Genomic DNA, 23,525 nt, shown 5'->3' on the forward strand with positions numbered 1-23,525 from the left:
TATGATAGGACGAAGTGAGAGGATGAAATTCCCTAATGGGGGAGGAGACCGTAATAAAAATCTGACCGGGGGTCTAATCCCTCTCTTCTACATTCAAAAGTATAACTTAGATTCTATTTTAGGTATGGTTACATTTTGCATCATTCAGTAATTTTCTTAAAGGGGAAGGACCGCTTTATTATTCAACATGCTGGCATGGGCAGGCACAGGCCTTATTTTAAAGCTGAACTCCAAGATAAGCGAATATCATCCAAAGACGGAGTCATGTGCATTCTTCCTGGAATCTTGGTGTGCTGTGCGTACTTCTTCCAGATCTGTGTGGGAGCTTCCTGCAATAAAGACCGCTCACTGCTGTTCTCTGTCCTTGTGCAGGGTGACTGGTCTTGTCTCCGCCCCCTCTTATAGTTTTCTGCAAACAGTCTGTAGTGGGTGGGGTCTGCTGGATTCCTCCCACAACTCTTCCCTCTCTCTCCTTGTGCAGGTTGACTGGTCTTGTCTCCGCCCCCTCCTATAGTTTTCTGCAAACAGTCTGTAGTGGGTGGGGCCTGCTGGAATCCTCCCACAACTCTTCCCTCTCTCTTCTTGTGCAGGGTGACTGGTCTTGTCTCTGCCCCCTCCTGTAGACAGCCTGTAAAGGGTGGAGCCAGTTGGGCCACTCCCACAGTTCTGCTCTCTCTCCTTGTGCCGGGGGTGACTGGTCTTGTCTCCGCCCCCTCCGGTATTTGTCTGCAGACAGGCTGTAGTGGGTGGAGCCTGTTACAACAATAGGAAAGTCAGTATATTGTGATGCGAATTACAGTGAATGAAGTCAATGATTGCATACTTTGGCGTACTCTGAAATTCCGAATCTTGGCCAATGGGATTTAACCTCTTGTCAGGATTGCTTTTATTCCCACCCACTATGGTACATCCCCACTCTCCATGTGATATTCCCCGTATATTAACTAAAATACCAACATGGAGAATGGGATGCCCTCTGAATATCTGCAGCAAATCAGAAGACCTGGAAACTCAAGCCTGAAGTCTCAGAGACATATTAGGAATGTATACTTGATTTACCTCTCCAGCATGAAATATACAGTAGATCACAAAAGTGAGTACACCCCTCACATTTTTGTAAATATTTTATTCTATCTTTTCATGTGACAACACTGAAGAAATGACACTTTGCTACAATGTAAAGTAGTGAATGTACAGCTTGTATAACAGTGTAAATTTGCTGTCCCCTCAAAATAACTCAACACACAGCCATTAATGTCTAAACTGCTGACAACAAAAGTGAGTACACCCCTAAGTCAAAATGTCCAAATTGGAACCAAAGTGCCAATATTTTGTCTGGCCACCATTATTTTCCAGCACTGCCTTAACCCTCTTGGGCATGGAGTTCACCAGAGCTTCACAGGTTTCCACTGGACTCCTCTTCCACTCCTCCATGACGACATCACAGAGCTGGTGGATGTTAGAGACCTTGCACTCCTCCACCTTCTGTTTGAGGATGCCCCATAGATGCTCAATAGGGTTTAGGTTTGGAGACAAGCTTGGCCAGTCCATCACCTTTACCCTCATCTTCTTTAGTTAGGCAGTGGTCATCCTAGAGGTGTTTGGGGTCCTTATGTTGGAATACTGCCCTGCATTTCAGTCTCCGAAGGGAGGGGATCATGCTCTGCTTCAGTATGTCACAGTACATGTTGGCATTCATGGTTCCCTCAATGAACTGTAGCTCCCCAGTGCCGGCAGCACTCATGCAGCCCCAGACCATGACACTCCCACCACCATGCTTGACTGTAGGGAAGACACACTTGTCTTTGTACTCCTCACCTGGTTGCCGCGACACACGCTTGACACCATCTGAATCAAATAAGTTTATCATGGTCTCATCAGACCACAGGACATGCTTCCAGTAATCAATGTCCTTAGTCTGCTTGGGTTCAGCAAACTGTTTGCGGGCTTTCTTGTGCATCATCTTTAGAAGAGGCTTCCTTCTGGGATGACAGCCATGCAGACCAATTTGATGCAGTGTGCGGCGTATGGTCTGAGCACTGACAGGCTGACCCCCCACCCCCTCTACCACTGCAGCAATGCTGGCAGCACTCATACATCTATTTCCCAAAGACAACCTCTGGATATGACGCTGAGCACGTGCACTCAACTTCTTTGGTCGACCATGGAGAGGCCTGTTCTAAATGGAATCTGTTCTGTTAAACCACTGTATGGTCTTGGCCACCGTGCTGCAGCTCAGTTTCAGGGTCTTGGCAATCTTCTTATAGCCTAGGCCATCTTTATGTAGAGCAACAATTCTTTGTTCTCTTTTGGTCATTGATGGATACAGCTCCTGCTATTTATAACCATTGGGTTATACTGCCCCCTACAGGAGTAGGACACTAGGCATAAAAAAATTCTGGTTACACCAATGGGCAGTCCCAGGGGGTATACTCCCTCTCTCTGCTATAGCCACTTCATTTTTTTCTGCCTAGTCAGGAGTAAGGACCTAGTTCCTTGCTGGGATCTTTGGTCCTGGTAACTTTTTTTTTTTTATTTAGATAGAATTTTTTTTCTCCTGGATTTTTCCTGTGACATCTACAATCAACTGCCGGACTGGGCGACAGTCTGGATAATCTAGATCCAGTGGTCACCCCCAGCTTGTGGACCGAGCGCAGACCTCGGCTCCGCACTAGGTCAGCTGCGACATCCATGCAGACCGATTCAATGCAGTATGGTCTGAGCACTGACAGGCTGACCCCCCCACCCCTTCAACCTCTGTAGCAATGCTGGCAGCACTCATACGTCTATTTGCGAAAGACAACCTCTGGATATGATGCTGAGCACGTGCACTCAACTTCTTTGGTGGACCATGGCAAGGCCTGTTCTGAGTTGAACCTGTCCTGTTAAATCGCTGTATGGTCTTGGCCACCATGCTGCAGCTCAGTTTCCGGGACTTGGCAATCTTCTTATAGCCTAGGCCATCTTTATGTAGAGCAACAATTCTTTTTTTCAGATCCTCAGAGAGTGCTTTACCATGAGGTGCCATGTTGAACTTCTACTCACTTTTGTTGCCAGCGGTTTAGACATTAATGGCTGTGTGTTGAGTTATTTTGAGGGGACAGCAAATTTACACTGTTATACAAGCTGTACACTCACTACTTTACATTGTAGTAAAGTGTAATTTCTTCAGTGTTGGCACAAGAAATAATATAATAAAATATTTCCAAAAATGTGAGGGGTGTACTCACTTTTGTGAAATACTGTATGTCTCTGTGGTGTAATAAAATTAAGGGTTCTGCATCTGGGCCAGGTAGGGCAGTATAGGGTCAGGCCAGACAGGGCAGGTTTACCCCATAATATTATTGTACATCACTAAATAAAGCAAAGAGGAAAATAACAGTAAAAATAAATACACATACCCAAAAAAAGACTGTTATGAAATATAGGTTTATGTGGTGTAATAAAATGAAAAGTTCCCATCAGGGGCAGGTAAGGCAGGGTCAGACGGGGCCGGGCCCAACAGGGCAGGTTTCCCACCTATAATAAAACATCACTAAATAAAGAAAAGGGGAAAATAATAGTAAAAATAATTACACATGAAATGTATGTTTGTGTGGTGTAAGAAAATGAAGGGTTCTGAATCAGGGCATGGTAGGGTAGGGTTAGGCTGAGCTAGGCAGGCCAGGGTAGGGTTGGGCTGGAGAGGGCAGATTTTCATCTATAATAAAACATCACTAATGGAAAGAGGAAAATAAATGGTAAAAATGATCACACATGAAATGTATGATTGTGTGGTGTAAGAAAATGAAAGGTTCAGCATCAGGGGCAGGTAGGGCCGGGCAAGGCAGGGCAGGGTCAGGCCAGGCAGGGTTGATTTTCCTTCATATTAAAACCTCACTAAGTAAAGAAAAGATGAAAATAAATAGTAAAAATTGTTACATATAAAATGTATTTGTGCTATAATAAAAAATTAGGGGGGTTCTGCTTCAGGGCCAGGTAGAGCAGGGTCAGGGCCAGGTAGAGCAGGGTCAGGGCCATGTAGAGCAGGGTCAGGGCCATGTAGAGCAGGGTCAGGGCAGGTTCCCCCCCATAATAAAACATCACTAAACAAAGCCAAGAGGAAAATAATAGCAAAAACAATTACACATTAAGTATTTGTGTGGATTAAAAAAAAAAAAAAAAAGGGCTTTGCATCAGGACCAGGCGGGACAGGATCGGGCCAGACAGGGCAGGTTCCCCCCTATAATAAAACATCACTAAATAAAGAAAAGATGGAAATGATAGTAAAAATGTGTACACATGAAATGTATGTTTGTGTGGTGTAAGAAAATGAAGGGTTCTCATCAGGGCCAGGCAGGGCGGGGTAAGGTGAGCCGGGCGGTGTAGAGTCAAGGTGGACAGGGAAGGTTCCTCCTAAAATAAAACATCACTAAACTAAGCAAAGAAGAAAATAATAGTAAAAATGATTACACATGAAATGTAGGTTTGTTTAGTGTAATAAAATTAAGGGTTCTACATCGGGGCCAGGCAGGGCAGGGTCGGGCTGGGGCAGACAGGGCACATTTACCACCATAATAAAACATCACTAAAAAAGGAAAGATGTAGGTTTGTGTGGCGTACGAAAATTAAGGGTTCTACAGCAGGGCATGGGGCTAGATAGGTCAGGGTATGGTAGGGCAGGGCACTGTCCGGCCCTGCCCTGTCCAGTCCAGTCCAACCTTGCTGCAGAACCCTTCATTTTATTATAGGTTCACCCCATAATAAAACATCTCTAAATAAAGGAAAGATGAATGTTTGCGTGGTGTAATAAAATTAAAGGTTCTGCAGCAGGGTGGGGCACGGGGTAAGACAGGGCAGGGTCAGGTTGGGCAGGGCACTGTCTGGCCCTGCCCTGTCCAGTCCAACCTGACCCTGCCCTGCTGCAGAACCCTTCATTTTATTATAGGTTCACCCCAAAATAAAACATCTCTAAATAAAGGAAAGATGTATGTTTGCGTGGTGTAATAAAATAAAGGGTCCTGCAGCAGTGCGGGGCGAGAGGCCAGACAGGGCAGGGTACAGTAGGACAGGGTCAGGTAGGGCAGGGCACTGTCTGGCCCTGCCCTGTCCAGTCCAACCTGACCCTGCCCTGCGGCAGAACCCTTCATTTTATTATAGGTTCAACCCAAAATAAAACATCTCTAAATAAAGGAAAGATGTACGTTTGCGTGGTGTAATAAAATAAAGGGTCCTGCAGCAGTGCAGGGCGAGAGGCCAGACAGGGCAGGGTACGGTAGGACAGGGTCAGGTAGGGCAGGGCACTGTCTGGCCCTGCCCTGGCTAACCCGACCTTGTCCTGCTGCAAAACCCTTCATTTTATTCTAGGTTCACCCCATAATAAAACATTACTGAATAAAGGAAAGCGGGAAATATTAAATTCCAGACATTATGAGAAGACTGTATCGAGCCTCAGAACATAGCTCCTTCATCCTCCTTGATCAGGAAGTAGATGGTCACCGGCCCACTGCTGGTATGGACAGTCTCTGTTACTTTCGCGAACATCCAGGATCCCAGGCCATACATAAGAGTGGGGATCCCTGCCAAGTAGACAAAAGAACCAATCAGAAAACAATTCCCAAGCCACAGCATCATCTCGTCACGTTCTGCTCAACAGCCACATTCTCCCGTCGCCGGCTCCCCCGTTATTGTGCTAGCGACGAAGAGAAGGGATAACTTTATTTTATTTATTTATGTTACAAGCATCTCTGCAGCTTTACTAATGAAAGGCAGCCAGAGAGATAATAATGCGATTAATATGAAACCCATAATAACCCGCTAACATAATGGGCTGTTCTAACCAACGGCAGCAAGGGAGATTTTAATAAGCTGCAATAATAAAGCAAAGTAATTAATCCCAGCCATATGGATAAGCAGCCACAGGAAGCCACGCTCCGCATATTCTGTTTGAAAAGACAATTGATGGCCTTTATAAAGCTAAATATTTAATAAGCCTTGGGTGGGAGGCAGGATGGAGTGTGTGGGGTGTAATTACAGCATCTCTCCATCACTTACCTAGATTTATGGCTTTCAGACTGGTAAAGAAGTGGTTGAGGAGACGCAGGTCCTGGGGGGCAGCGCGGGAGCAGTGATACTTAATGAATGGGAAGCAGCCCGTTCGGAGGATGTGGTAATTTGCTCCCTTCACTTCCCAGTTGAAGTTAGATAAACCAAACTGGTCGTTGTTCGCAGCGCTGTACTTCACGCAGAAGGAGGTCCAGGGTGGAAGGTTCCGCTGGAGGAGGTGCTGGGTTAGGACCTCGGAAGCATTGGGGCGAGACCGACGGAAGGGTCCCACCGGGAAGAGGAGAATCCGTAACAAGGTTTCATGGGCTGTCCGTGCCAACAGCATGACTGAGAGAGAAAAGAGAAGATTAACAAATACATAAGGAACACAATAGGCAATGGACATTCCGATTATGGCACACTGGAGATCATACCGATGTGGGGTATAAGAATGAAATTCCACACACCACACATAACTTACACAGTATATACACTGAACAAAATTATAAAAACGCAACACTGTTTTTGCCCCCATTTTTCATGAGCTTAACTCAAAGATCTTAGACTTTTTCTATGTACACAAAAGGCCTATTTCTCTCGTTCACAAATCTGTCTAAATCTGTGTTAGTGAGCACTTCTCCTTTGCCAAGATAATCCATCCACCTCATAAGGTGTGACATATCAAGATGCTGATTAGACAGCATGATTATTGCACAGGTGTGCCTTAGGCTGGCCACAATAAAAGGCCGCTCTAAAATGTGCAGTTTTATCACACAGCACAACGCCACAAGTTTTGAGGGAGCGTGCAATTTGCATGCGGATTGCAGGAATATCCACCAGAGCTGTTGCCCGTGAATTGAATGTTCATGTCTCCCGACGTCATCTGGAGCAGCCGCTCCAGATGACGTCAATGTGATGAAACGCGCAGGGCGGAGTTTACAGCGTCACACGTCATTTCCGGTTAAGGGGACTCGGAAGATGGAACGCGGAAGTCCTTCCGGCCTGAAATTTTGTGGAATTGATAGAGTAAAGCCCAATTGGAGGGGGGGGGGGGGTAACCTGAAACAGGGAATCTCTCAAAATGAGGGGAAATGGATATATCTTTTAAAGACTATGCAGCCTGAGGGATTAAACGTGGAATTCAACCTCAACTGTTTTTTATCTAATTGTTAAACATGAAGTTTTAACATTATACTATGACCATATAATATTCAGGATAATTTCAATTTTAATTATACTTAAAGATTTCCAAAATTTTAAATAAGAAATTTTTTATCTATTTAAAAGATTTTAAAAAAGATTTTAATTTTATTTAAATTAATTTAATTCAATTTTTTGTTGTATTTTCCGATTGGCCCATTAGACACATTTTACTACTACATATTAATTTCTTCTTATCTATAATGCACACTGGTGTCCATATACATACTATGTCGGGCAATACTGATATTTCCCACTATTATTAAGGATTAGCAGATTTCCCTAGTGCTTTTAAGATTTATTGTACAATGGATGTATCATTGTTAGTAATAATAGCAATGTTTTTAATGTATTTGTAATGTATAGCCAACTGTATTATGGCGACCTCAACTTCCTGTCGGGTGTAAATGAAGTCGAGTGCACCCAACAGGAACAGGAAGTGGACGTAGGCTAATTAGCTGTGGAGGTATATATATATTACCTCCATTACCGCAGACCGGAAATACGTCTGTGATAACGCCCTAAGAGGAGGCGAAACGCGTCAACGCAATTTCCGGTCTACGTCCTAGCGGTACGTCACTTCCGGTGCTGTGGAACGCACGCCGTAACCACAGAGTTCTCTCCCGAGCGCACGCCGCAATCGGTAAGGACAGCATAACATTTCTAGGATATTGTCTGCCTGTATACACGCTGCTAAATGTGAGTTTTTATTCTTGATTTGATCAATAAATATTTTATCGGATTTACACTATTGTGAGCATCCTTCTCTCCATACATATACATCGGGTCATTGAGAGCAATTGAAGGTACAGACACCTTGATCCTAAGGATTGCTGCAACTGGTTCCTTACTGGGACACAAGCTCTGTTGACCCTTCTCAGCTATACAGCTTAGGGGTCATCTTTGTCCAGTAAGTGGACACTCAAAGGGGGAGAATCGGCACCATTCACTGCACTGGAATGATAGCATGATTGTGCACTTTTCTCTTGGCACTGCAGCACTTTTTTGGGACTCATTTGGACTCTTTTTGATACTATTTATTTAAGAAGCAATATTGTATGTATTTTAATTTTGACTGGCAATATTTATTTCACAGTTTTTTCACGTATTATATTCAACCCCCAAGGGGGGGCATTGTATGTTTTTGCACGTATGCTCTTTTGCACATAGGTTTTGCACAACTATTTGCACGTTGCACTTTAGGAGTTACTTTATTGTAGGAATTGTTTATTCATACATATTTATTTATTCACGAATAATACCCATTTGCCCTGTGATTTGGTTTTGCATTTGAGAAATTTGGTTATCAACACAATTTTTGAACAGCTGCATTTTGGTTTAGCACACTTTTTATACCCATAGCGCGGTACACTTGCACTTTCAAGGTTTCATGGGCTGTCCGTGCCAAAAGCATGACTGAGAGAGAAAAGAGAAGATTAACAAATACATAAGGAACACAATAGGCAATGGACATTCCGATTACGGCACACTGGAGATCATACCGATGTGGGGTATAAGAATGAAATTCCACACACCACACATAACTTACACAGTATATAAACTGAACAAAACTATAAAAACGCAACACTGTTTTTGCCCCCATTTTTCATGAGCTTAACTCAAAGATCTAAGACTTTTTCTATGTACACAAAAGACCTATTTCTCTCATTGTTCACAAATCTGTCTAAATCTGTGTTAGTGAGCACTTCTCCTTTGCCAAGATAATCCATCCACCTCATAAGGTGTGACATATCAAAATGCTGATTAGACAGCATGATTATTGCACAGGTGTGCCTTAGGCTGGCCACAATAAAAGGCCGCTCTAAAATGTGCAGTTTTATCACACAGCACAATGCCACAAGTTTTGAGGGAGCGTGCAATTTGCATGCTGATTGCAGGAATATCCACCAGAGCTGTTGCCCGTGAATTGAATGTTCATGTCTCCCGACGTCATCTGGAGCGTCAATGTGATGGAACGCGCAGGGCGGAGTTTACAGCGTCACACGTCATTTCCAGTTAAGGGGACTCGGACGATGGAACGCGGAAGCATCCCGGCGTCCCTGAACTGATTGGTGAACTACTAACTGTGAGTTTATCTGCACTCGCTTTGCAATATACAAAACGTATTACACTATGGGGCAATGTCTGCTTGTATATTGAGTCTGCCAGACCCAGTGGATTTTCAGAAGGGGACTCGTAGCCGCAGCAGCCACATATAGTCCAGACATCCAGGACCCCGTGGAAGCAAGCTCACTCAAAACCTTGCACACACAGTTAGCACCCCTGTTGCAAGGGGACGTCTGTGGGGTGAGTGCAACACCTAGTGGGGGGCCACAGGTAATAGCACCTCAGCACTAGCACGGGCACCTGGCTTGTTCCTGCTATGGACTAATTGGCACACTTCACTGCCTTACACCAAGCACATCCTATATGTGTTTTTAACTGGTCAGCATCACAGCACTCACTAATCAAATCACTACACCCCCGCACAAAGGGGGATATCACCCAGTACTGGTGGATGGTTACGAAGCAAATAGATGTGAGATTTTTTATATCACAATGAGCATGAGTATTTTTTTATTTTATTTAATTTGTTTATTAATATAACAATATTGTATTACACAGCACAGTTCATGAGCACAAAGAAATATTTTATTTATTAATTGCACAGCTGCACTTGCACCAAGCACCCAGCACTTTTTAGGAGGGTATTATCAATTACCCAGAATGTTTTTTACTTAGCATGATGCACTTTAAATGTTTATTTTTTTATTACATATGGTCACTAATTGGATGGTATACAATATATGCACTAGGAATGTACCTTCAGGATTGGTAAAAACAATATGATTCAGGTACACATATATACAGTGCCTTGCGAAAGTATTCGGCCCCCTTGAACTTTGCGACCTTTTGCCACATTTCAGGCTTCAAACATAAAGATATAAAACTGTAATTTTTTGTGAAGAATCAAGAACAAGTGGGACACAATCGTGAAGTGGAACGAAATTTATTGGATATTTCAAACTTTGTTAACAAATAAAAAACTGAAAAATTGAGCGTGCAAAATTATTCAGCCCCTTTACTTTCAGTGCAGCAAACTCTCTCCAGAAGTTCAGTGAGGATCTCTGAATGATCCAATGTTGACCTAAATGACTAATGATGATAAATAGAATCCACCTGTGTGTAATCAAGTCTCCGTATAAATGCACCTGCACTGTGATAGTCTCAGAGGTCCGTTTAAAGCGCAGAGAGCATCATGAAGAACAAGGAACACACCAGGCAGGTACGAGATACTGTTGTGGAGAAGTTTAAAGCCGGATTTGGATACAAAAAGATTTCCCAAGCTTTAAACATCCCAAGGAGCACTGTGCAAGCGATAATATTGAAATGGAAGGAGTATCAGACCACTGCAAATCTACGAAGACCTGGCCGTCCCTCTAAACTTTCAGCTCATACAAGGAGAAGACTGATCAGAGATGCAGCCAAGAAGCCCATGATCACTCTGGATGAACTGCAGAGATCTACAGCTGAGGTGGGAGACTCTGTCCATAGGACAACAATCAGTCGTATACTGCACAAATCTGGCCTTTATGGAAGAGTGGCAAGAAGAAAGCCATTTCTTAAAGATATTCATAAAAAGTGTCGTTTAAAGTTTGCCACAAGCCACCTGGGAGACACCAAACATGTGGAAGAAGGTGCTCTGGTCAGATGAAACCAAAATCAAACTTTTTGGCAACAATGCAAAACGTTATGTTTGGCGTAAAAGCAACACAGCTCATCACCCTGAACACACCATCCCCACTGTCAAACATGGTGGTGGCAGCATCATGGTTTGGGCCTGCTTTTCTTCAGCAGGGACAGGGAAGATGGTTAAAATTGATAGGAAGATGGATGGAGCCAAATACAGGACCATTCTGGAAGAAAACCTGATGGAGTCTGCAAAAGACCTGAGCCTGGGACGGAGATTTGTCTTCCAACAAGACAATGATCCAAAACATAAAGCAAAATCTACAATGGAATGGTTCACAAATAAACATATCCAGGTGTTAGAATGGCCAAGTCAAAGTCCAGACCTGAATCCAATCGAGAATCTGTGGAAAGAACTGAAAACTGCTGTTCAAAAACGCTCTCCATCCAACTTCACTGAGCTCGAGCTGTTTTGCAAGGAGGAATGGGCAAAAATTTCAGTCTCTCGATGTGCAAAACTGATAGAAACATACCCCAAGCGACTTACAGCTGTAATCGCAGCAAAAGGTGGCGCTACAAAGTATTAACTTAAGGGGGCTGAATAATTTTGCACGCCCAATTTTTCAGTTTTTTATTTGTTAAAGTTTGAAATATCCAATAAATTTCATTCCACTTCATGATTGTGTCCCACTTGTTGTTGATTCTTCACAAAAAATTACAGTTTTATATCTTTATGTTTGAAGCCTGAAATGTGGCAAACGGTCGAAAAGTTCAAGGGGGCCGAATACTTTCGCAAGGCACTGTACACACAGTACACTTTATCATTTTAAATTTTATATTCCCCTTGAGCAGGTAGCGCCACATACCAACTGCTCATTGCACATATTTTCCATACCCCAAGTCCCTAGGGGTAGGTTGGTGGCAGCTTACACCTGACTCCTACACCTAGGCTCCCTATAGCGCTGGTCATATCTGGGTATTACAATCCTCTTCAATGGCTGTGCGAAGTTGCTGGATATTGGCAGGACCTGGAACACGCTGCCGTATACGCCGATCCAGAGCATCCCAAACATGCTCAATGGGTGACATGTCCGGTGAGTATGCTGGCAATGCAAGAACTGGGATGTTTTCAGCTTCCAGGAATTGTGTACAGATCCTTGCAACATGGGGCCGTTCATGATCATGCTGCAACATGAGGTGATGGTCGTGGATGAATGGCACAACAATGGGCCTCAGGATCTCGTCACGGTATATCTGTGCATTCAAAATGCCATCAATAAAATGCACCTGTGTTCATTGTCCATAACATACGCCTGCCCATACCATAACCCCACCACCACCACTATGGGCCACTCCATCCGCAATGTTGAAATCAGAAAACCGCTTACCCACACGATGCCATACACGCTGTCTGCCATCTGCCCTGTACAATGAAAACCGGGATTCATCCGTGAAGATAACACCCCACCAAAGTGCAAGACGCCATTGAATGTGAGCATTTTCCCACTCAAGTCGGTTATGACAACGAACTGCAGTCAGGTCGAGACCCCGATGAGCTTCCCTGAGATGGTTTCTGACAGTTTGTGAAGAAATTCTTTGGTTATGCAAACCGATTGTTGCAGCAGCTGTCCGGGTGGCCGGTCTCAGACAATCTTGGAGGTGAAGATGCTGGATGTGGAGGTCGTGGGCTGGTGTGGTTACACGTGGTCTGCAGTTGTGAGGCCAGTTGGATGTACTGCCAAATTCTCTGAAACGCCTTTGGAGACGGCTTATGGTAGAGAAATGAACATTCAATTCACGGGCAACAGCTCTGGTGGATATTCCTGCAATCAGCATGCAAATTGCACGCTCCCTCAAAACTTGTGGCATTGTGCTGTGTGATAAAACTGCACATTTTAGAGTGGCCTTTTTTTGTGGCCAGCCTAAGGCATACCTGTGCAATAATCATGCTGTCTAATCAGCATCTTGATATGCCACACCTGTGAGGTGGATGGATTATCTCTGCAAAGGAGAAGCGCTCACTAACACAGATTTAGACAGATTTGTGAACAATATTTGAGAGAAATCGGCCTTTTGTGTACATAGAAAAAGTTTTAGATCTTTGAGTTCAGCTCATATAAAATGGGGGCAAAAACAAAAGTGTTGCGTTTATAATTTTGTTCAGTGTATTTAAAATTCACCAAACATTTATTGTAGGTGTATCCTCCTGGCAAATGTGTTTTAAAGACATAGAGCATCACATGCAGACAAGGAGCCTCAGTATATCGTAGTTTATTGCGATTGGTTCACCTGCAGGCAGCGCCTCCATTAGAAATCATGGGGCCCCATATAGCCTACTGGACAGGGTCAGAGCCTGAGCCCGTGGATGGGCAGTGTGCGTTGTGGAGAAATGTGGGTGTGGAAAAATTGTGCTAACAGTGGCAGAGGTTTAAAATTTGTACAGTGCACCGATGTCAGAAGTATGTAACATACAAAGTGCAGGTGTCTGGAGTATCTATCGTACAAAATGTAGGTGTCAAGAGTAATTATTGTACATAGTTCAGGGGTGGGTCATGTACATGGATCAGGGGCCGTGAGTAGGTTAGGAGGTATCGTACATAGTTTAGGGGTCAGGAGGGGGTAACGTGCATAGTTTAGGGGTCAGGAGTGGCTAATGTACATAGTTCAGGGGTCAGGAGTAGGTTAGGTGGTTATGTACATAGTTTAGGGGTCAGGAGGGGATACCGTACATAGTTCTGGGGTCAGCAGAAGGTAACGTACATAGTTCTGGGGTCAGCAAAAGGTAACGTACATAGTTCTGGGGTCAGCAAAAGGTAATGTACTTAGTTCTGGGGTCAGCAGAAGGTAACGTAAATAGTTTAGGGGTCAGGAGGGGGGTAACGTACATAGTTCAGGGGTCAGGAGGGGGTAATGTACATAGCTCAGGGATCAGGAGTGGGTAACGTACATAGCTCAGGAGTCAGGAGGGGGTAACATACTTGCCCAGTGATGGTGAGTACCGTCACTGGAAGTGAAAAACAGATACTTAATGGTTTGGATTGCTTCAAGTGGGACAGTAATATTTGTCAGCAATATCTTCATATAGAAATATGAAGATTTAATCCCACTTTACACTGGGAGACTTAGACTGTTGTAGACTCTTAAATAATGTGTGTATTCCATGTTCTTTAATGTCAGACAGGCTTTCCCTATTGTTTGTGTAATGAGATAATGTGTATTCCATGTACTGGAATGTAGGAGACGGACAGACTGATACTGGGGTCTCTTCCTATTGTTTATCTATTGAGCTGGAATGTGGATTGTGCCTGTCCCATTGACCTCACATTGTTCTGTCCAGATGGCTAGATAATTAGTTCAGGTTAATTCGGTTTCTGTATACAATTTCATCTGCATATGATGATGTAATCAGCCAGAGGGGAGGGATTGTGTACACCCATATGGGAATGACTGAGTGTAAAACTCTGTTTCTATTGGATTGTGAATGTCATGTCCTGTTCCCCACAAGGTCCACCTGGGTGGTAACCTTGTGGGGGAAAACTGTATAAAAGTATGTTTCTTGTTCAATAAAGAGTTCTTTTTCACCCTCAATCTAGAGTGCTGTCTCTTAATGGGGGAATCTGCTACAAGGGATTGCTATGATCTTCATACTCCCTTGGATAATCACTAAGCTCTCGTAAGAGCTTGATCCTGCTTCACTCTCTGGGGAAAGAGAGGTTCACCCACTGGAACCTGGAGCCTTGTAGTAGGTCCAGGGTGGGTAGGAGACGGCGAGACCCCAACCAAGCTGCGGTAGTTTGTGGGGTCTGAGGTGGTTATGGTGTCTGGTGGAGTGCTTGGTGCCCTCGGAAAGCACTAGGAGCATCCGTCAACGGAGGTACCCAGTCGGGGTGCCGGTTGATCTGTTACATTGGTGGCAAGCGGTGGGATGGCGTCCTAGTGCGAGGAGAAGCAGCTCTCGGAGACACCGGTTACGTTATGGAGCAAGCTAACACCCATGCAGCGTGCCCATAGGAAGAGGAGAGGTACAGATATCAGCCGCCATGGAAGAGGAATTCGTGAGGAGGTTGCGAGAGATGCAGATACAGCACAGGGGACCAGTGTCAGAGCAGGTCCTGCTAGGATGGTATGATTCTGTGCGCTTGGATCCCTGGAAGGTAACCCTAGCCCGTGAGTAGCACCACCAGGGAAAAATCCTTACCTCCATCCGGAAAAGGTACTGGTCGCAGTATGGATTGTGGGAGCCGTTTTTGGGAGCTACACTGCACAATTTGCAGACAGTTGAGTTAAGCAGGCTGGTCTGGGCAGAGATGCGGTTGGAAGAGAGCTATAGAGCCCTCTGATGGCATTTATCCCAAACATGCCCTTGGATAGCGGATGACAGCCCAACGGAAGACTTTGGCTACGGCGGCCGGGGACTGTTGTACGAGAAGCTGTCAGGGACCCTAACTTTGGGAACGATTTGGAGTGACAGAAGAAATTATGGATTACAAAGAAAGAATTCTGAACATCTCGGAAGTGCTCTGGGCACTGGAAGATATGGAGTTTCTGGCCGTTCAGGAATGGGAGCTGGAGATTGCTTACAGACGTCTGCTACACTCACCTGCACCCACGGTCTTGGATGCGGATGTCTTATGGCGGATGCAGCAAGTGCTGACTCACCTGGACGAACCTGTTTCTGCACAGGACGAGCATGGATGGAGGAATGCGTCTGTCCAGCCACCGGATAAAGGTATGAGAGAAGAGGAAACCATCTTCATTCCCCAACCACAGATCATAGATGTAATTGACTTTTCATCAGAGGATGTTATGGGTGATAAGTCATATGCCAAAGTGTTGGCACTGGGCCCAAGTGCCACCAGCCCATGCCCTAGACTTTCAGCAATTCCAAAGACTGGGGATTTAATAGATTTTTCTGCTGAGGAGGAACGTCCCAGTGAGCCTACAGCAGAAGAGCGGGCATCTAGGCCTATTGCTGCTGACCTCTGCCTGCAACAATTGGTGACCCAGGAAGATGTGTGCAAAGCCACTGACTTTTCAGTTTACTTTCCAGCAGAAGTGCTGGCAACAGGGCAGAGTGCTACCAACTTCTGCCTAGCACCCGCAACAGCTACAGAGTTCCAGGAAGTAGGGGAAATCGGCCCCTCGCCCCAGCGACAAGCTGATGAAGTGAAGCTTCTACACCCAGCTGAAGCGCTGGCAGCCGGACAGAGAGTCAATGATCTCTGCCCCACACCTGTGGCAGTTCTAGAGGCCCAGGGTGAGAAGGGAGGGGAGGTTGTTGTCCTCCCTCCCCAACAGTGAGTCAGAGAGGAGGAAACAGTCTTCCCTCCCCAGCCAGGATCAGTTCATCTGGGAGACAGTACCAGAGAAAGGTTGTCCCAACCACCAGATGAGGGTAAGGAAGATAGAGCAGCTGAATCCCCTTCCCAGCAGCAGTTGGTGCCCCAGAATGATGACACCAACCCACCAGAAGAGCTGGCAACAGAGCAGAGTGCGGCTGGCCTCTGCCCTCAACGTACAAAAGATGGAGTTCCTGTGGTAGTGGATGGGACTACAGTCTTCACCTGCAGCCCTACCCGACTTTGATCTATATTATTTTGCTGCCCAGCTGTCCCATGCCTCGAGAGGTACCAAACATTAGTCTGTGAGCATCCATCTCATCCGGTCCATATACCCATACAATCTATTTTTTAGGGGGCTAAGAGTGTCAGTCTTCAGTAAGTTCATGATAGTATGTAAGCTGAGTTCTCCTTCCCAACACAATGTTCCACTATATACAGTTTCGGCATGCTTTGCAAGCTCAGTTCCCAGAAGCAACTCCTTTTTACACTTGTCTTTGATGAAGGTACTATTGGGCACTGACCCCGCTAAACGGATTTCAAAATTAAGTTGCCTCACTAATGCCTTGTACACACGCAACGATTGTCGGCCGTGAATTTTCGCCAAACGTCCGATCGGCCGATTGTCGGCTTGTTAGTATGATGCTTCCGACAACCGACTCCGACTTTTCGGCCGAACAAAATCTGGTGTGCATGCTATAAAATTTTTGTTGGCCGTCAACAGAACGGCCGATTTTCCGTCAGTACAGATTTCGGCAGACAAAAATCTGATGAGCAAGACTGGGCATGCTCAGAGAAGAAAAAGCACGTGTAAAGTAAACCATCACATGACATCACTTCTGAAGTTGATTTTTGTTGGCCGAGAAAATTTGTGTGCAGTCTAGAGCACATTCCAACCAACACAACAACACTGGACAAAAGACGGCCGATCGGTCGGCCGATAATCGTTGCGTGTGTACGAGGCATAAGGCTTGAAAGGATTCTATCCTTTAGGACAGTGGTCTCCAAACTAGGGGCCTTACCTTGCATTTATCTGTCCCTTGGAGCACTATCCCCCCCCCCACTGACACCAATGATGGGGTATTATTTCCCCTGCTGAAACCAATATTGGGGCATTATTCCCCCCACTGACACCAACAACAGGGCGCTTTTCCACCCACTGACCCCAACAATGGGGCGCTATTCCTCCCACTGATATTAACGATGGGGCGCTATTCTTCCCAATAACACCAAAGTTGGGGGTCTGTTCCTCCTCTCACTGACCACCATGTTTGGAGAATGGTCTACTCCCACAGATGCTGGGGCATTTTCTACTTCCACTAGCTACATTCTAGCCAGTCTGTCCCCCCTCAAGTCTGAAGCACAGTAAACTAACATGAAAGATGCGATTTGTGAATTTCCTCCGATTCTCCTCCAACATGAAAGAAATGTGATGACATTTCCTCCAATTCTCTTCCAACATGAAAGATAGAAGGCATTTCCTCCGTTTTTCCTCCAACATGAAAGAAGATGTGATGAGATTTCCTCCGTTTCTCCTCCAACATGAAACATGTGATGACGTTTCCTCAGTTTCTCCTCCAACATGAAAGAAGATGTGATGACATTTCCTCTAATTCTCTTCCAACATGAAAGAAGATGGAAGAAGTTTCCCCCATTTCTCCTCCAACATGAAAGAAGATGTGATGAGATTTCCTCCGTTTCTCCTCCAACATGAAACATGTGATGACGTTTCCTCAGTTTCTCCTCCAACATGAAAGAAGATGTGATGACATTTCCTCCAATTCTCTTCCAACATGAAAGAAGATGGAAGGCGTTTCCTCCGTTTCTCCTCCAACATGAAAGAAGATGTGATGAAGTTTCCTCCGTTTCTCTTCCAACATGAAAGATGTGACGACGTTTCCTCCGTTTCTCTTCCAACATGAAAGAAGATGTGATGACATTTCCTCCGTTTCTCCTCCAACATGAAAGAAGATATGATGTTTCTCAGGTTTCTCTTCCAACATGAAAGAAGATGGAAGACGTTTCCCCCATTTCTCCTCCAACATGAAAGAAGATGTGATGAGGTTTCCTCCGTTTCTCCTCCAACATGAAACATGTGATGACGTTTCCTCCGTTTCTCCTCCAACATGAAAGAAGATGTGATGACATTTCCTCCAATTCTCTTCCAACATGAAAGAAGATGGAAGGCGTTTCCTCCGTTTCTCCTCCAACATGAAAGAAGATGTGATGACGTTTCCTCCGTTTCTCTTCCAACATGAAAGATGTGACGACGTTTCCTCCGTTTCTCTTCCAACATGAAAGAAGATGTGATGACGTTTCCTCCGTTTCTCCTCCAACATGAAAGAAGATGTGATGATGTTTCTCAGGTTTCTCCTCCAACATGAAAGAAGATGTGATGAGGTTTCCTCCGTTTCTCCTCCAACATGAAACATGTGATGACGTTTCCTCCGTTTCTCTTCCAACATGAAAGAAGATGGAAGGCGTTTCCTCCGTTTCTCCTCCAACATGAAAGAAGATGTGATGACGTTTCCTCCGTTTCTCTTCCAACATGAAAGATGTGACGACGTTTCCTCCGTTTCTCTTCCAACATGAAAGAAGATGTGATGACGTTTCCTCCGTTTCTCCTCCAACATGAAAGAAGATGTGATGATGTTTCTCAGGTTTCTCTTCCAACATGAAAGAAGATGGAAGACGTTTCCCCCATTTCTCCTCCAACATGAAAGAAGATGTGATGAGGTTTCCTCCGTTTCTCCTCCAACATGAAACATGTGATGACGTTTCCTCCGTTTCTCCTCCAACATGAAAGAAGATGTGATGACATTTCCTCCAATTCTCTTCCAACATGAAAGAAGATGGAAGGCGTTTCCTCCGTTTCTCCTCCAACATGAAAGAAGATGTGATGACGTTTCCTCCGTTTCTCTTCCAACATGAAAGATGTGACGACGTTTCCTCCGTTTCTCTTCCAACATGAAAGAAGATGTGATGACGTTTCCTCCGTTTCTCCTCCAACATGAAAGAAGATGTGATGATGTTTCTCAGGTTTCTCCTCCAACATGAAAGAAGATGTGATGAGGTTTCCTCCGTTTCTCCTCCAACATGAAACATGTGATGACGTTTCCTCCGTTTCTCCTCCAACATGAAAGAAGATGTGATGACATTTCCTCCAATTCTCTTCCAACATGAAAGAAGATGGAAGGCGTTTCCTCCGTTTCTCCTCCAACATGAAAGAAGATGTGATGACGTTTCCTCCGTTTCTCTTCCAACATGAAAGATGTGACGACGTTTCCTCCTTTTCTCCTCCAACATGAAAGAAGATGTGATGACGTTTCCTCCGTTTCTCCTCCAACATGAAAGAAGATGTGATGACATTTCCTCCAATTCTCTTCCAACATGAAAGAAGATGGAAGGCGTTTCCTCCGTTTCTCCTCCAACATGAAAGAAGATGTGATGACGTTTCCTCCGTTTCTCTTCCAACATGAAAGATGTGACGACGTTTCCTCCGTTTCTCCTCCAACATGAAAGAAGATGTGATGACGTTTCCTTCGTTTCTCCTCCAACATGAAAAAAGATGTAACGACGTTTCCTCCGTTTCTCTTCCAACATGAAAGATGTGACGACGTTTCCTCCGTTTCTCTTCCAACATGAAAGAAGATGTGATGACGTTTCCTCCGTTTCTCCTCCAACATGAAAGAAGATGTGATGATGTTTCTCAGGTTTCTCTTCCAACATGAAAGAAGATGTGATGAGGTTTCCTCCGTTTCTCCTCCAACATGAAAGAAGATGTGATGAGGTTTCCCCCATTTCTCCTCCAACATGAAAGAAGATGTGATGAGGTTTCCTCCGTTTCTCCTCCAACATGAAAGAAGATGGAAGGCGTTTCCTCCGTTTCTCCTCCAACATGAAAGAAGATGTGATGACGTTTCCTCCGTTTCTCTTCCAACATGAAAGATGTGACGACGTTTCCTCCGTTTCTCCTCCAACATGAAAGAAGATGTGATGACGTTTCCTTCGTTTCTCCTCCAACATGAAAAAAGATGTAACGACGTTTCCTCCGTTTCTCTTCCAACATGAAAGAAGATGTGATGACGTTTCCTCCGTTTCTCCTCCAACATGAAAGAAGATGTGATGATGTTTCTCAGGTTTCTCTTCCAACATGAAAGAAGATGTGATGAGGTTTCCTCCGTTTCTCCTCCAACATGAAAGAAGATGTGATGAGGTTTCCCCCATTTCTCCTCCAACATGAAAGAAGATGTGATGAGGTTTCCTCCGTTTCTCCTCCAACATGAAAGAAGATGTGATGATGTTTCTCAGGTTTCTCTTCCAACATGAAAGAAGATGGAAGACGTTTCCCCCATTTCTCCTCCAACACGAAAGAAGATGTAATGAGGTTTCCTCCGTTTCTCCTCCAACATGAAACATGTGATGACATTTCTTCAGTTTCTCCTCCAACATGAAAGAAGAGGTGATGATGTTTCCTCCGTTTCTCCTTTTTCTTGCAGATCAGCATACACTGTATTGATCATTTCCAAAGGTAACATGAAAACACTTTGGACACAGAAGGAAGCAAGAGCCGGAAGCCGGCAAGAGTTCAATAACACAATATACAGCTCTAAGTGGAATAAAATATGAGGAATCCTTTGCTGCTCATTAAGCAGCCATGTTAAACATGAAAGTTGCTAACAGTCTCCACATCTCTTTATTAGCGCACAAAGGAGAAGAATCGCGCTCTATTAATTACGAAGGTGAAGCCGGCCTTGTTTATGTCTTCCTGTGATTAATAAATAGCAGCACCTGCCATTTTAGTGCAGTAAATAAACAGGAAGCTGATTAATTATCAGACTGCACAGCTCAGCGACTACCAGAAAATCACCGCGGCAAGGCTTCCTGCTCGCCTCCGACTTCACTTAAAGCAACGTTGTGGCTGGTATGGAAAAACAGTAAGAAAGAGATAAAGGCGTCACCATAGAAACCAGATAATGATTTTATTTCCTAAATTTGCAAAAACACAAAAAAGGAATAAAATCGGATTTGTTGCTACGAGAAACAACCCAACATTTCATTTTCTACAGTTTTTATAAATAATCTCTGGTTGTTGGGTTTTAAATGCTGCTTTATGCATTGGGACACCTCCATAGACCCGGTATGCCTGGAGAGTATGGGCACCTGCTGATTGGGCACTATCCACAGCCAGCTTCACTCTTCTGTAAGACACAGAAGTTGAATTTTGTTTAAAGTGGAACTTCGCCGGAAAAAAATAAAAAAAGTGGAACTTGGCCTATAAAGTTCCACTTTACGTCCTCCTCCCTCCCTCATCTCCTGTCCTCACCCCCGCCAGTTCTTTGCCGATCCTCAGGTCCCTGGCTGAAGCATGTTTACTGTGGGAAGCTGGTTATGACTTTTTGTGGTTTCACACAGCAGGCTTCCCGCTATGCATGCGTAAGCCATGCTGACCCACAGCCTCCTGGGACCTGTGACATGTCCCAGAAGGTTGCTGGTGCGGGGGTTAAGTGGTAGTGAGTTCACGCCCCCTGATGACGTCATCACTGACAAAACGTATACAAAGAAAAGTGCAGAGCTAAAAATAAAATGAAATTTCAACAAATCTAATACGATCAGATGTAATCATAGAAGCGAGTGCGAGGGTTGTTCAAGTAGAGATCCAAAGAAAGCCAGCACCCAACACACTGCCTCTTACCCCAAGATGTGGACCTCCTGTACAGAAGGTCAAAAAGGCATGACACTATCCTTAGTAGTTGGAACACAGGCACCATTCATTCCCCAGGGGTCCTTGATATATGGCACTATATCCTCTTCACATTTCTCCAAAGACTTGTGTGGCTCATAAATATAGAGGAACACCTCATGGAGTAGTACGTTCAAATAAGGATGAATTTATTCAAATGCTCAAGTAAAACAACTCACATTTAGGCAAGTATAAAATCTTGATTGTCTCCTGGAAACCGTTTGTTTCCAACCTAAAAAATGGCCACCACATCCGGGGGCGCGATGACGTCACACGTCTAACCTCCCTACACGTTTTGTCAGCGAAAACGTCATCAGGGGCGTGAACTCACTACCACTTAACCCCCCCACCAGCAACCTTCTGAGACACGTCACAGGTCCCAGGGGGCTGTGGGTCAGCGCGACTCATGCATGCGCAGTGGGAAGCCCGCTGTGTGAAACCACAAGAAGTCGCAACCAGCTTCCCACAGTAAACATGCTGGCACCAGGGACCCGAAGAACGGCAAAGAACTGGCCATGGTGAGGACGTCACTGCATCCCTGGATCGTTAAGTGTCCTTTTATTAAAAGTCAGCAGCTACAGTATATGTAGCTGCTGACTTAAATTTTTTTTGTAGACTGAAGAAGTTCTTTAACCACTTTAAGACCGGAAGGAATTTGCCCTCTTAATGACCAGGCCCTATTTTGCAATTCGGCACTGCGTTACTTTAACGGACAATTGCGCCGTTGTGCGACGCTATACTTTTTTTCCCCCACAAATAGAGCTTTCTTTTGGTGGTATTTGATCACCTGCGTGATTATTTTATTTTTTGTGCTATAAACAAAAAAAGAGCGACAATTTATTGTGTCTACAAACTAGTAGTAATGGCGGCGATCTGCGATTTTTGGCGGGACTGGGACATTGCGGCGGACAAATCGGACCCCTGACTGACATTTTTGACACTTTTGGGGGGACCATTGACATTACTACAGTAATCAGTGCTAAAAATATGCACTGCCACTGTAATGACACTGGCAGGGAAGGGGTTAACATTGTGGGTGATCAAGGGGTTAAATGTGAGCCTAGGGGAGTGATTCTAACTGTATGGGGGCGGGGTTTGTGAAATTACCATAGAGACATGTGATCCTATATAGAAGGATCACAGGGGCTCTGTGATCATTCCAGGGAGAACGGTCAGCTGTGATTACAACAGCCGACCGTCCTTCTCTGTCAGCGATCGCGGGTGGCAGACAGCAATTGGAGCCGCCTGACCGCTACATCGGCTTCCCGACTGACGAGCGGGGGCGGGAGCGTGCCGCCGGCGGCAAGCGCTCTTCCCCTAGCCTGCTGAGAATGAGTGCCGTACATGTACAGCGATTTGCCTGGGAGCAGCTGCCTGCCGCAGTACATCTGCAGCGGGCGGTCGTAAAGCGGTTAATACCGGGCGTTTTCACCCCCGTTCCTGCGGTCAGATTTTAGGTTTCAGCGCTATCACACTTTAAACGACAATTGCACGATCATGCAGCACTGTACCCAATTGACATTTGTATC

At 44.9% G+C, this 23,525-nt stretch overlaps 1 protein-coding gene and 1 long non-coding RNA gene across 2 annotated transcripts in view; one reads left to right on the forward strand and one right to left on the reverse strand.

Moving 5' to 3' along the window:
• LOC309552212 overlaps positions 1–23,525 on the forward strand; it is a 603,675-nt gene that overhangs the window by 478,734 nt on the left and 101,416 nt on the right. The gene's annotated exons all lie outside the window — the stretch shown is intronic.
• LOC309552293 (uncharacterized protein C15orf61 homolog) overlaps positions 5,330–23,525 on the reverse strand; it is a 29,998-nt gene continuing 11,802 nt past the window's right edge. Inside the window, exons 2-3 of the mRNA XM_082253188.1 lie at positions 6,034–6,372; positions 5,330–5,558 (exon numbers count right to left, since the gene is read on the reverse strand). Of these exons, the coding sequence (XP_082109314.1) occupies positions 5,431–5,558; positions 6,034–6,370 (465 nt within the window). The 5' untranslated portion in view covers positions 6,371–6,372 and the 3' untranslated portion in view covers positions 5,330–5,430. The remainder of the gene's footprint in view (positions 5,559–6,033; positions 6,373–23,525) is intronic.

The sequence above is a fragment of the Pelophylax lessonae genome, assembly GCF_965119305.1.
Source record: "Pelophylax lessonae genome assembly, chromosome: 4".
Classification (NCBI taxonomy): domain Eukaryota; kingdom Metazoa; phylum Chordata; class Amphibia; order Anura; family Ranidae; genus Pelophylax; species Pelophylax lessonae.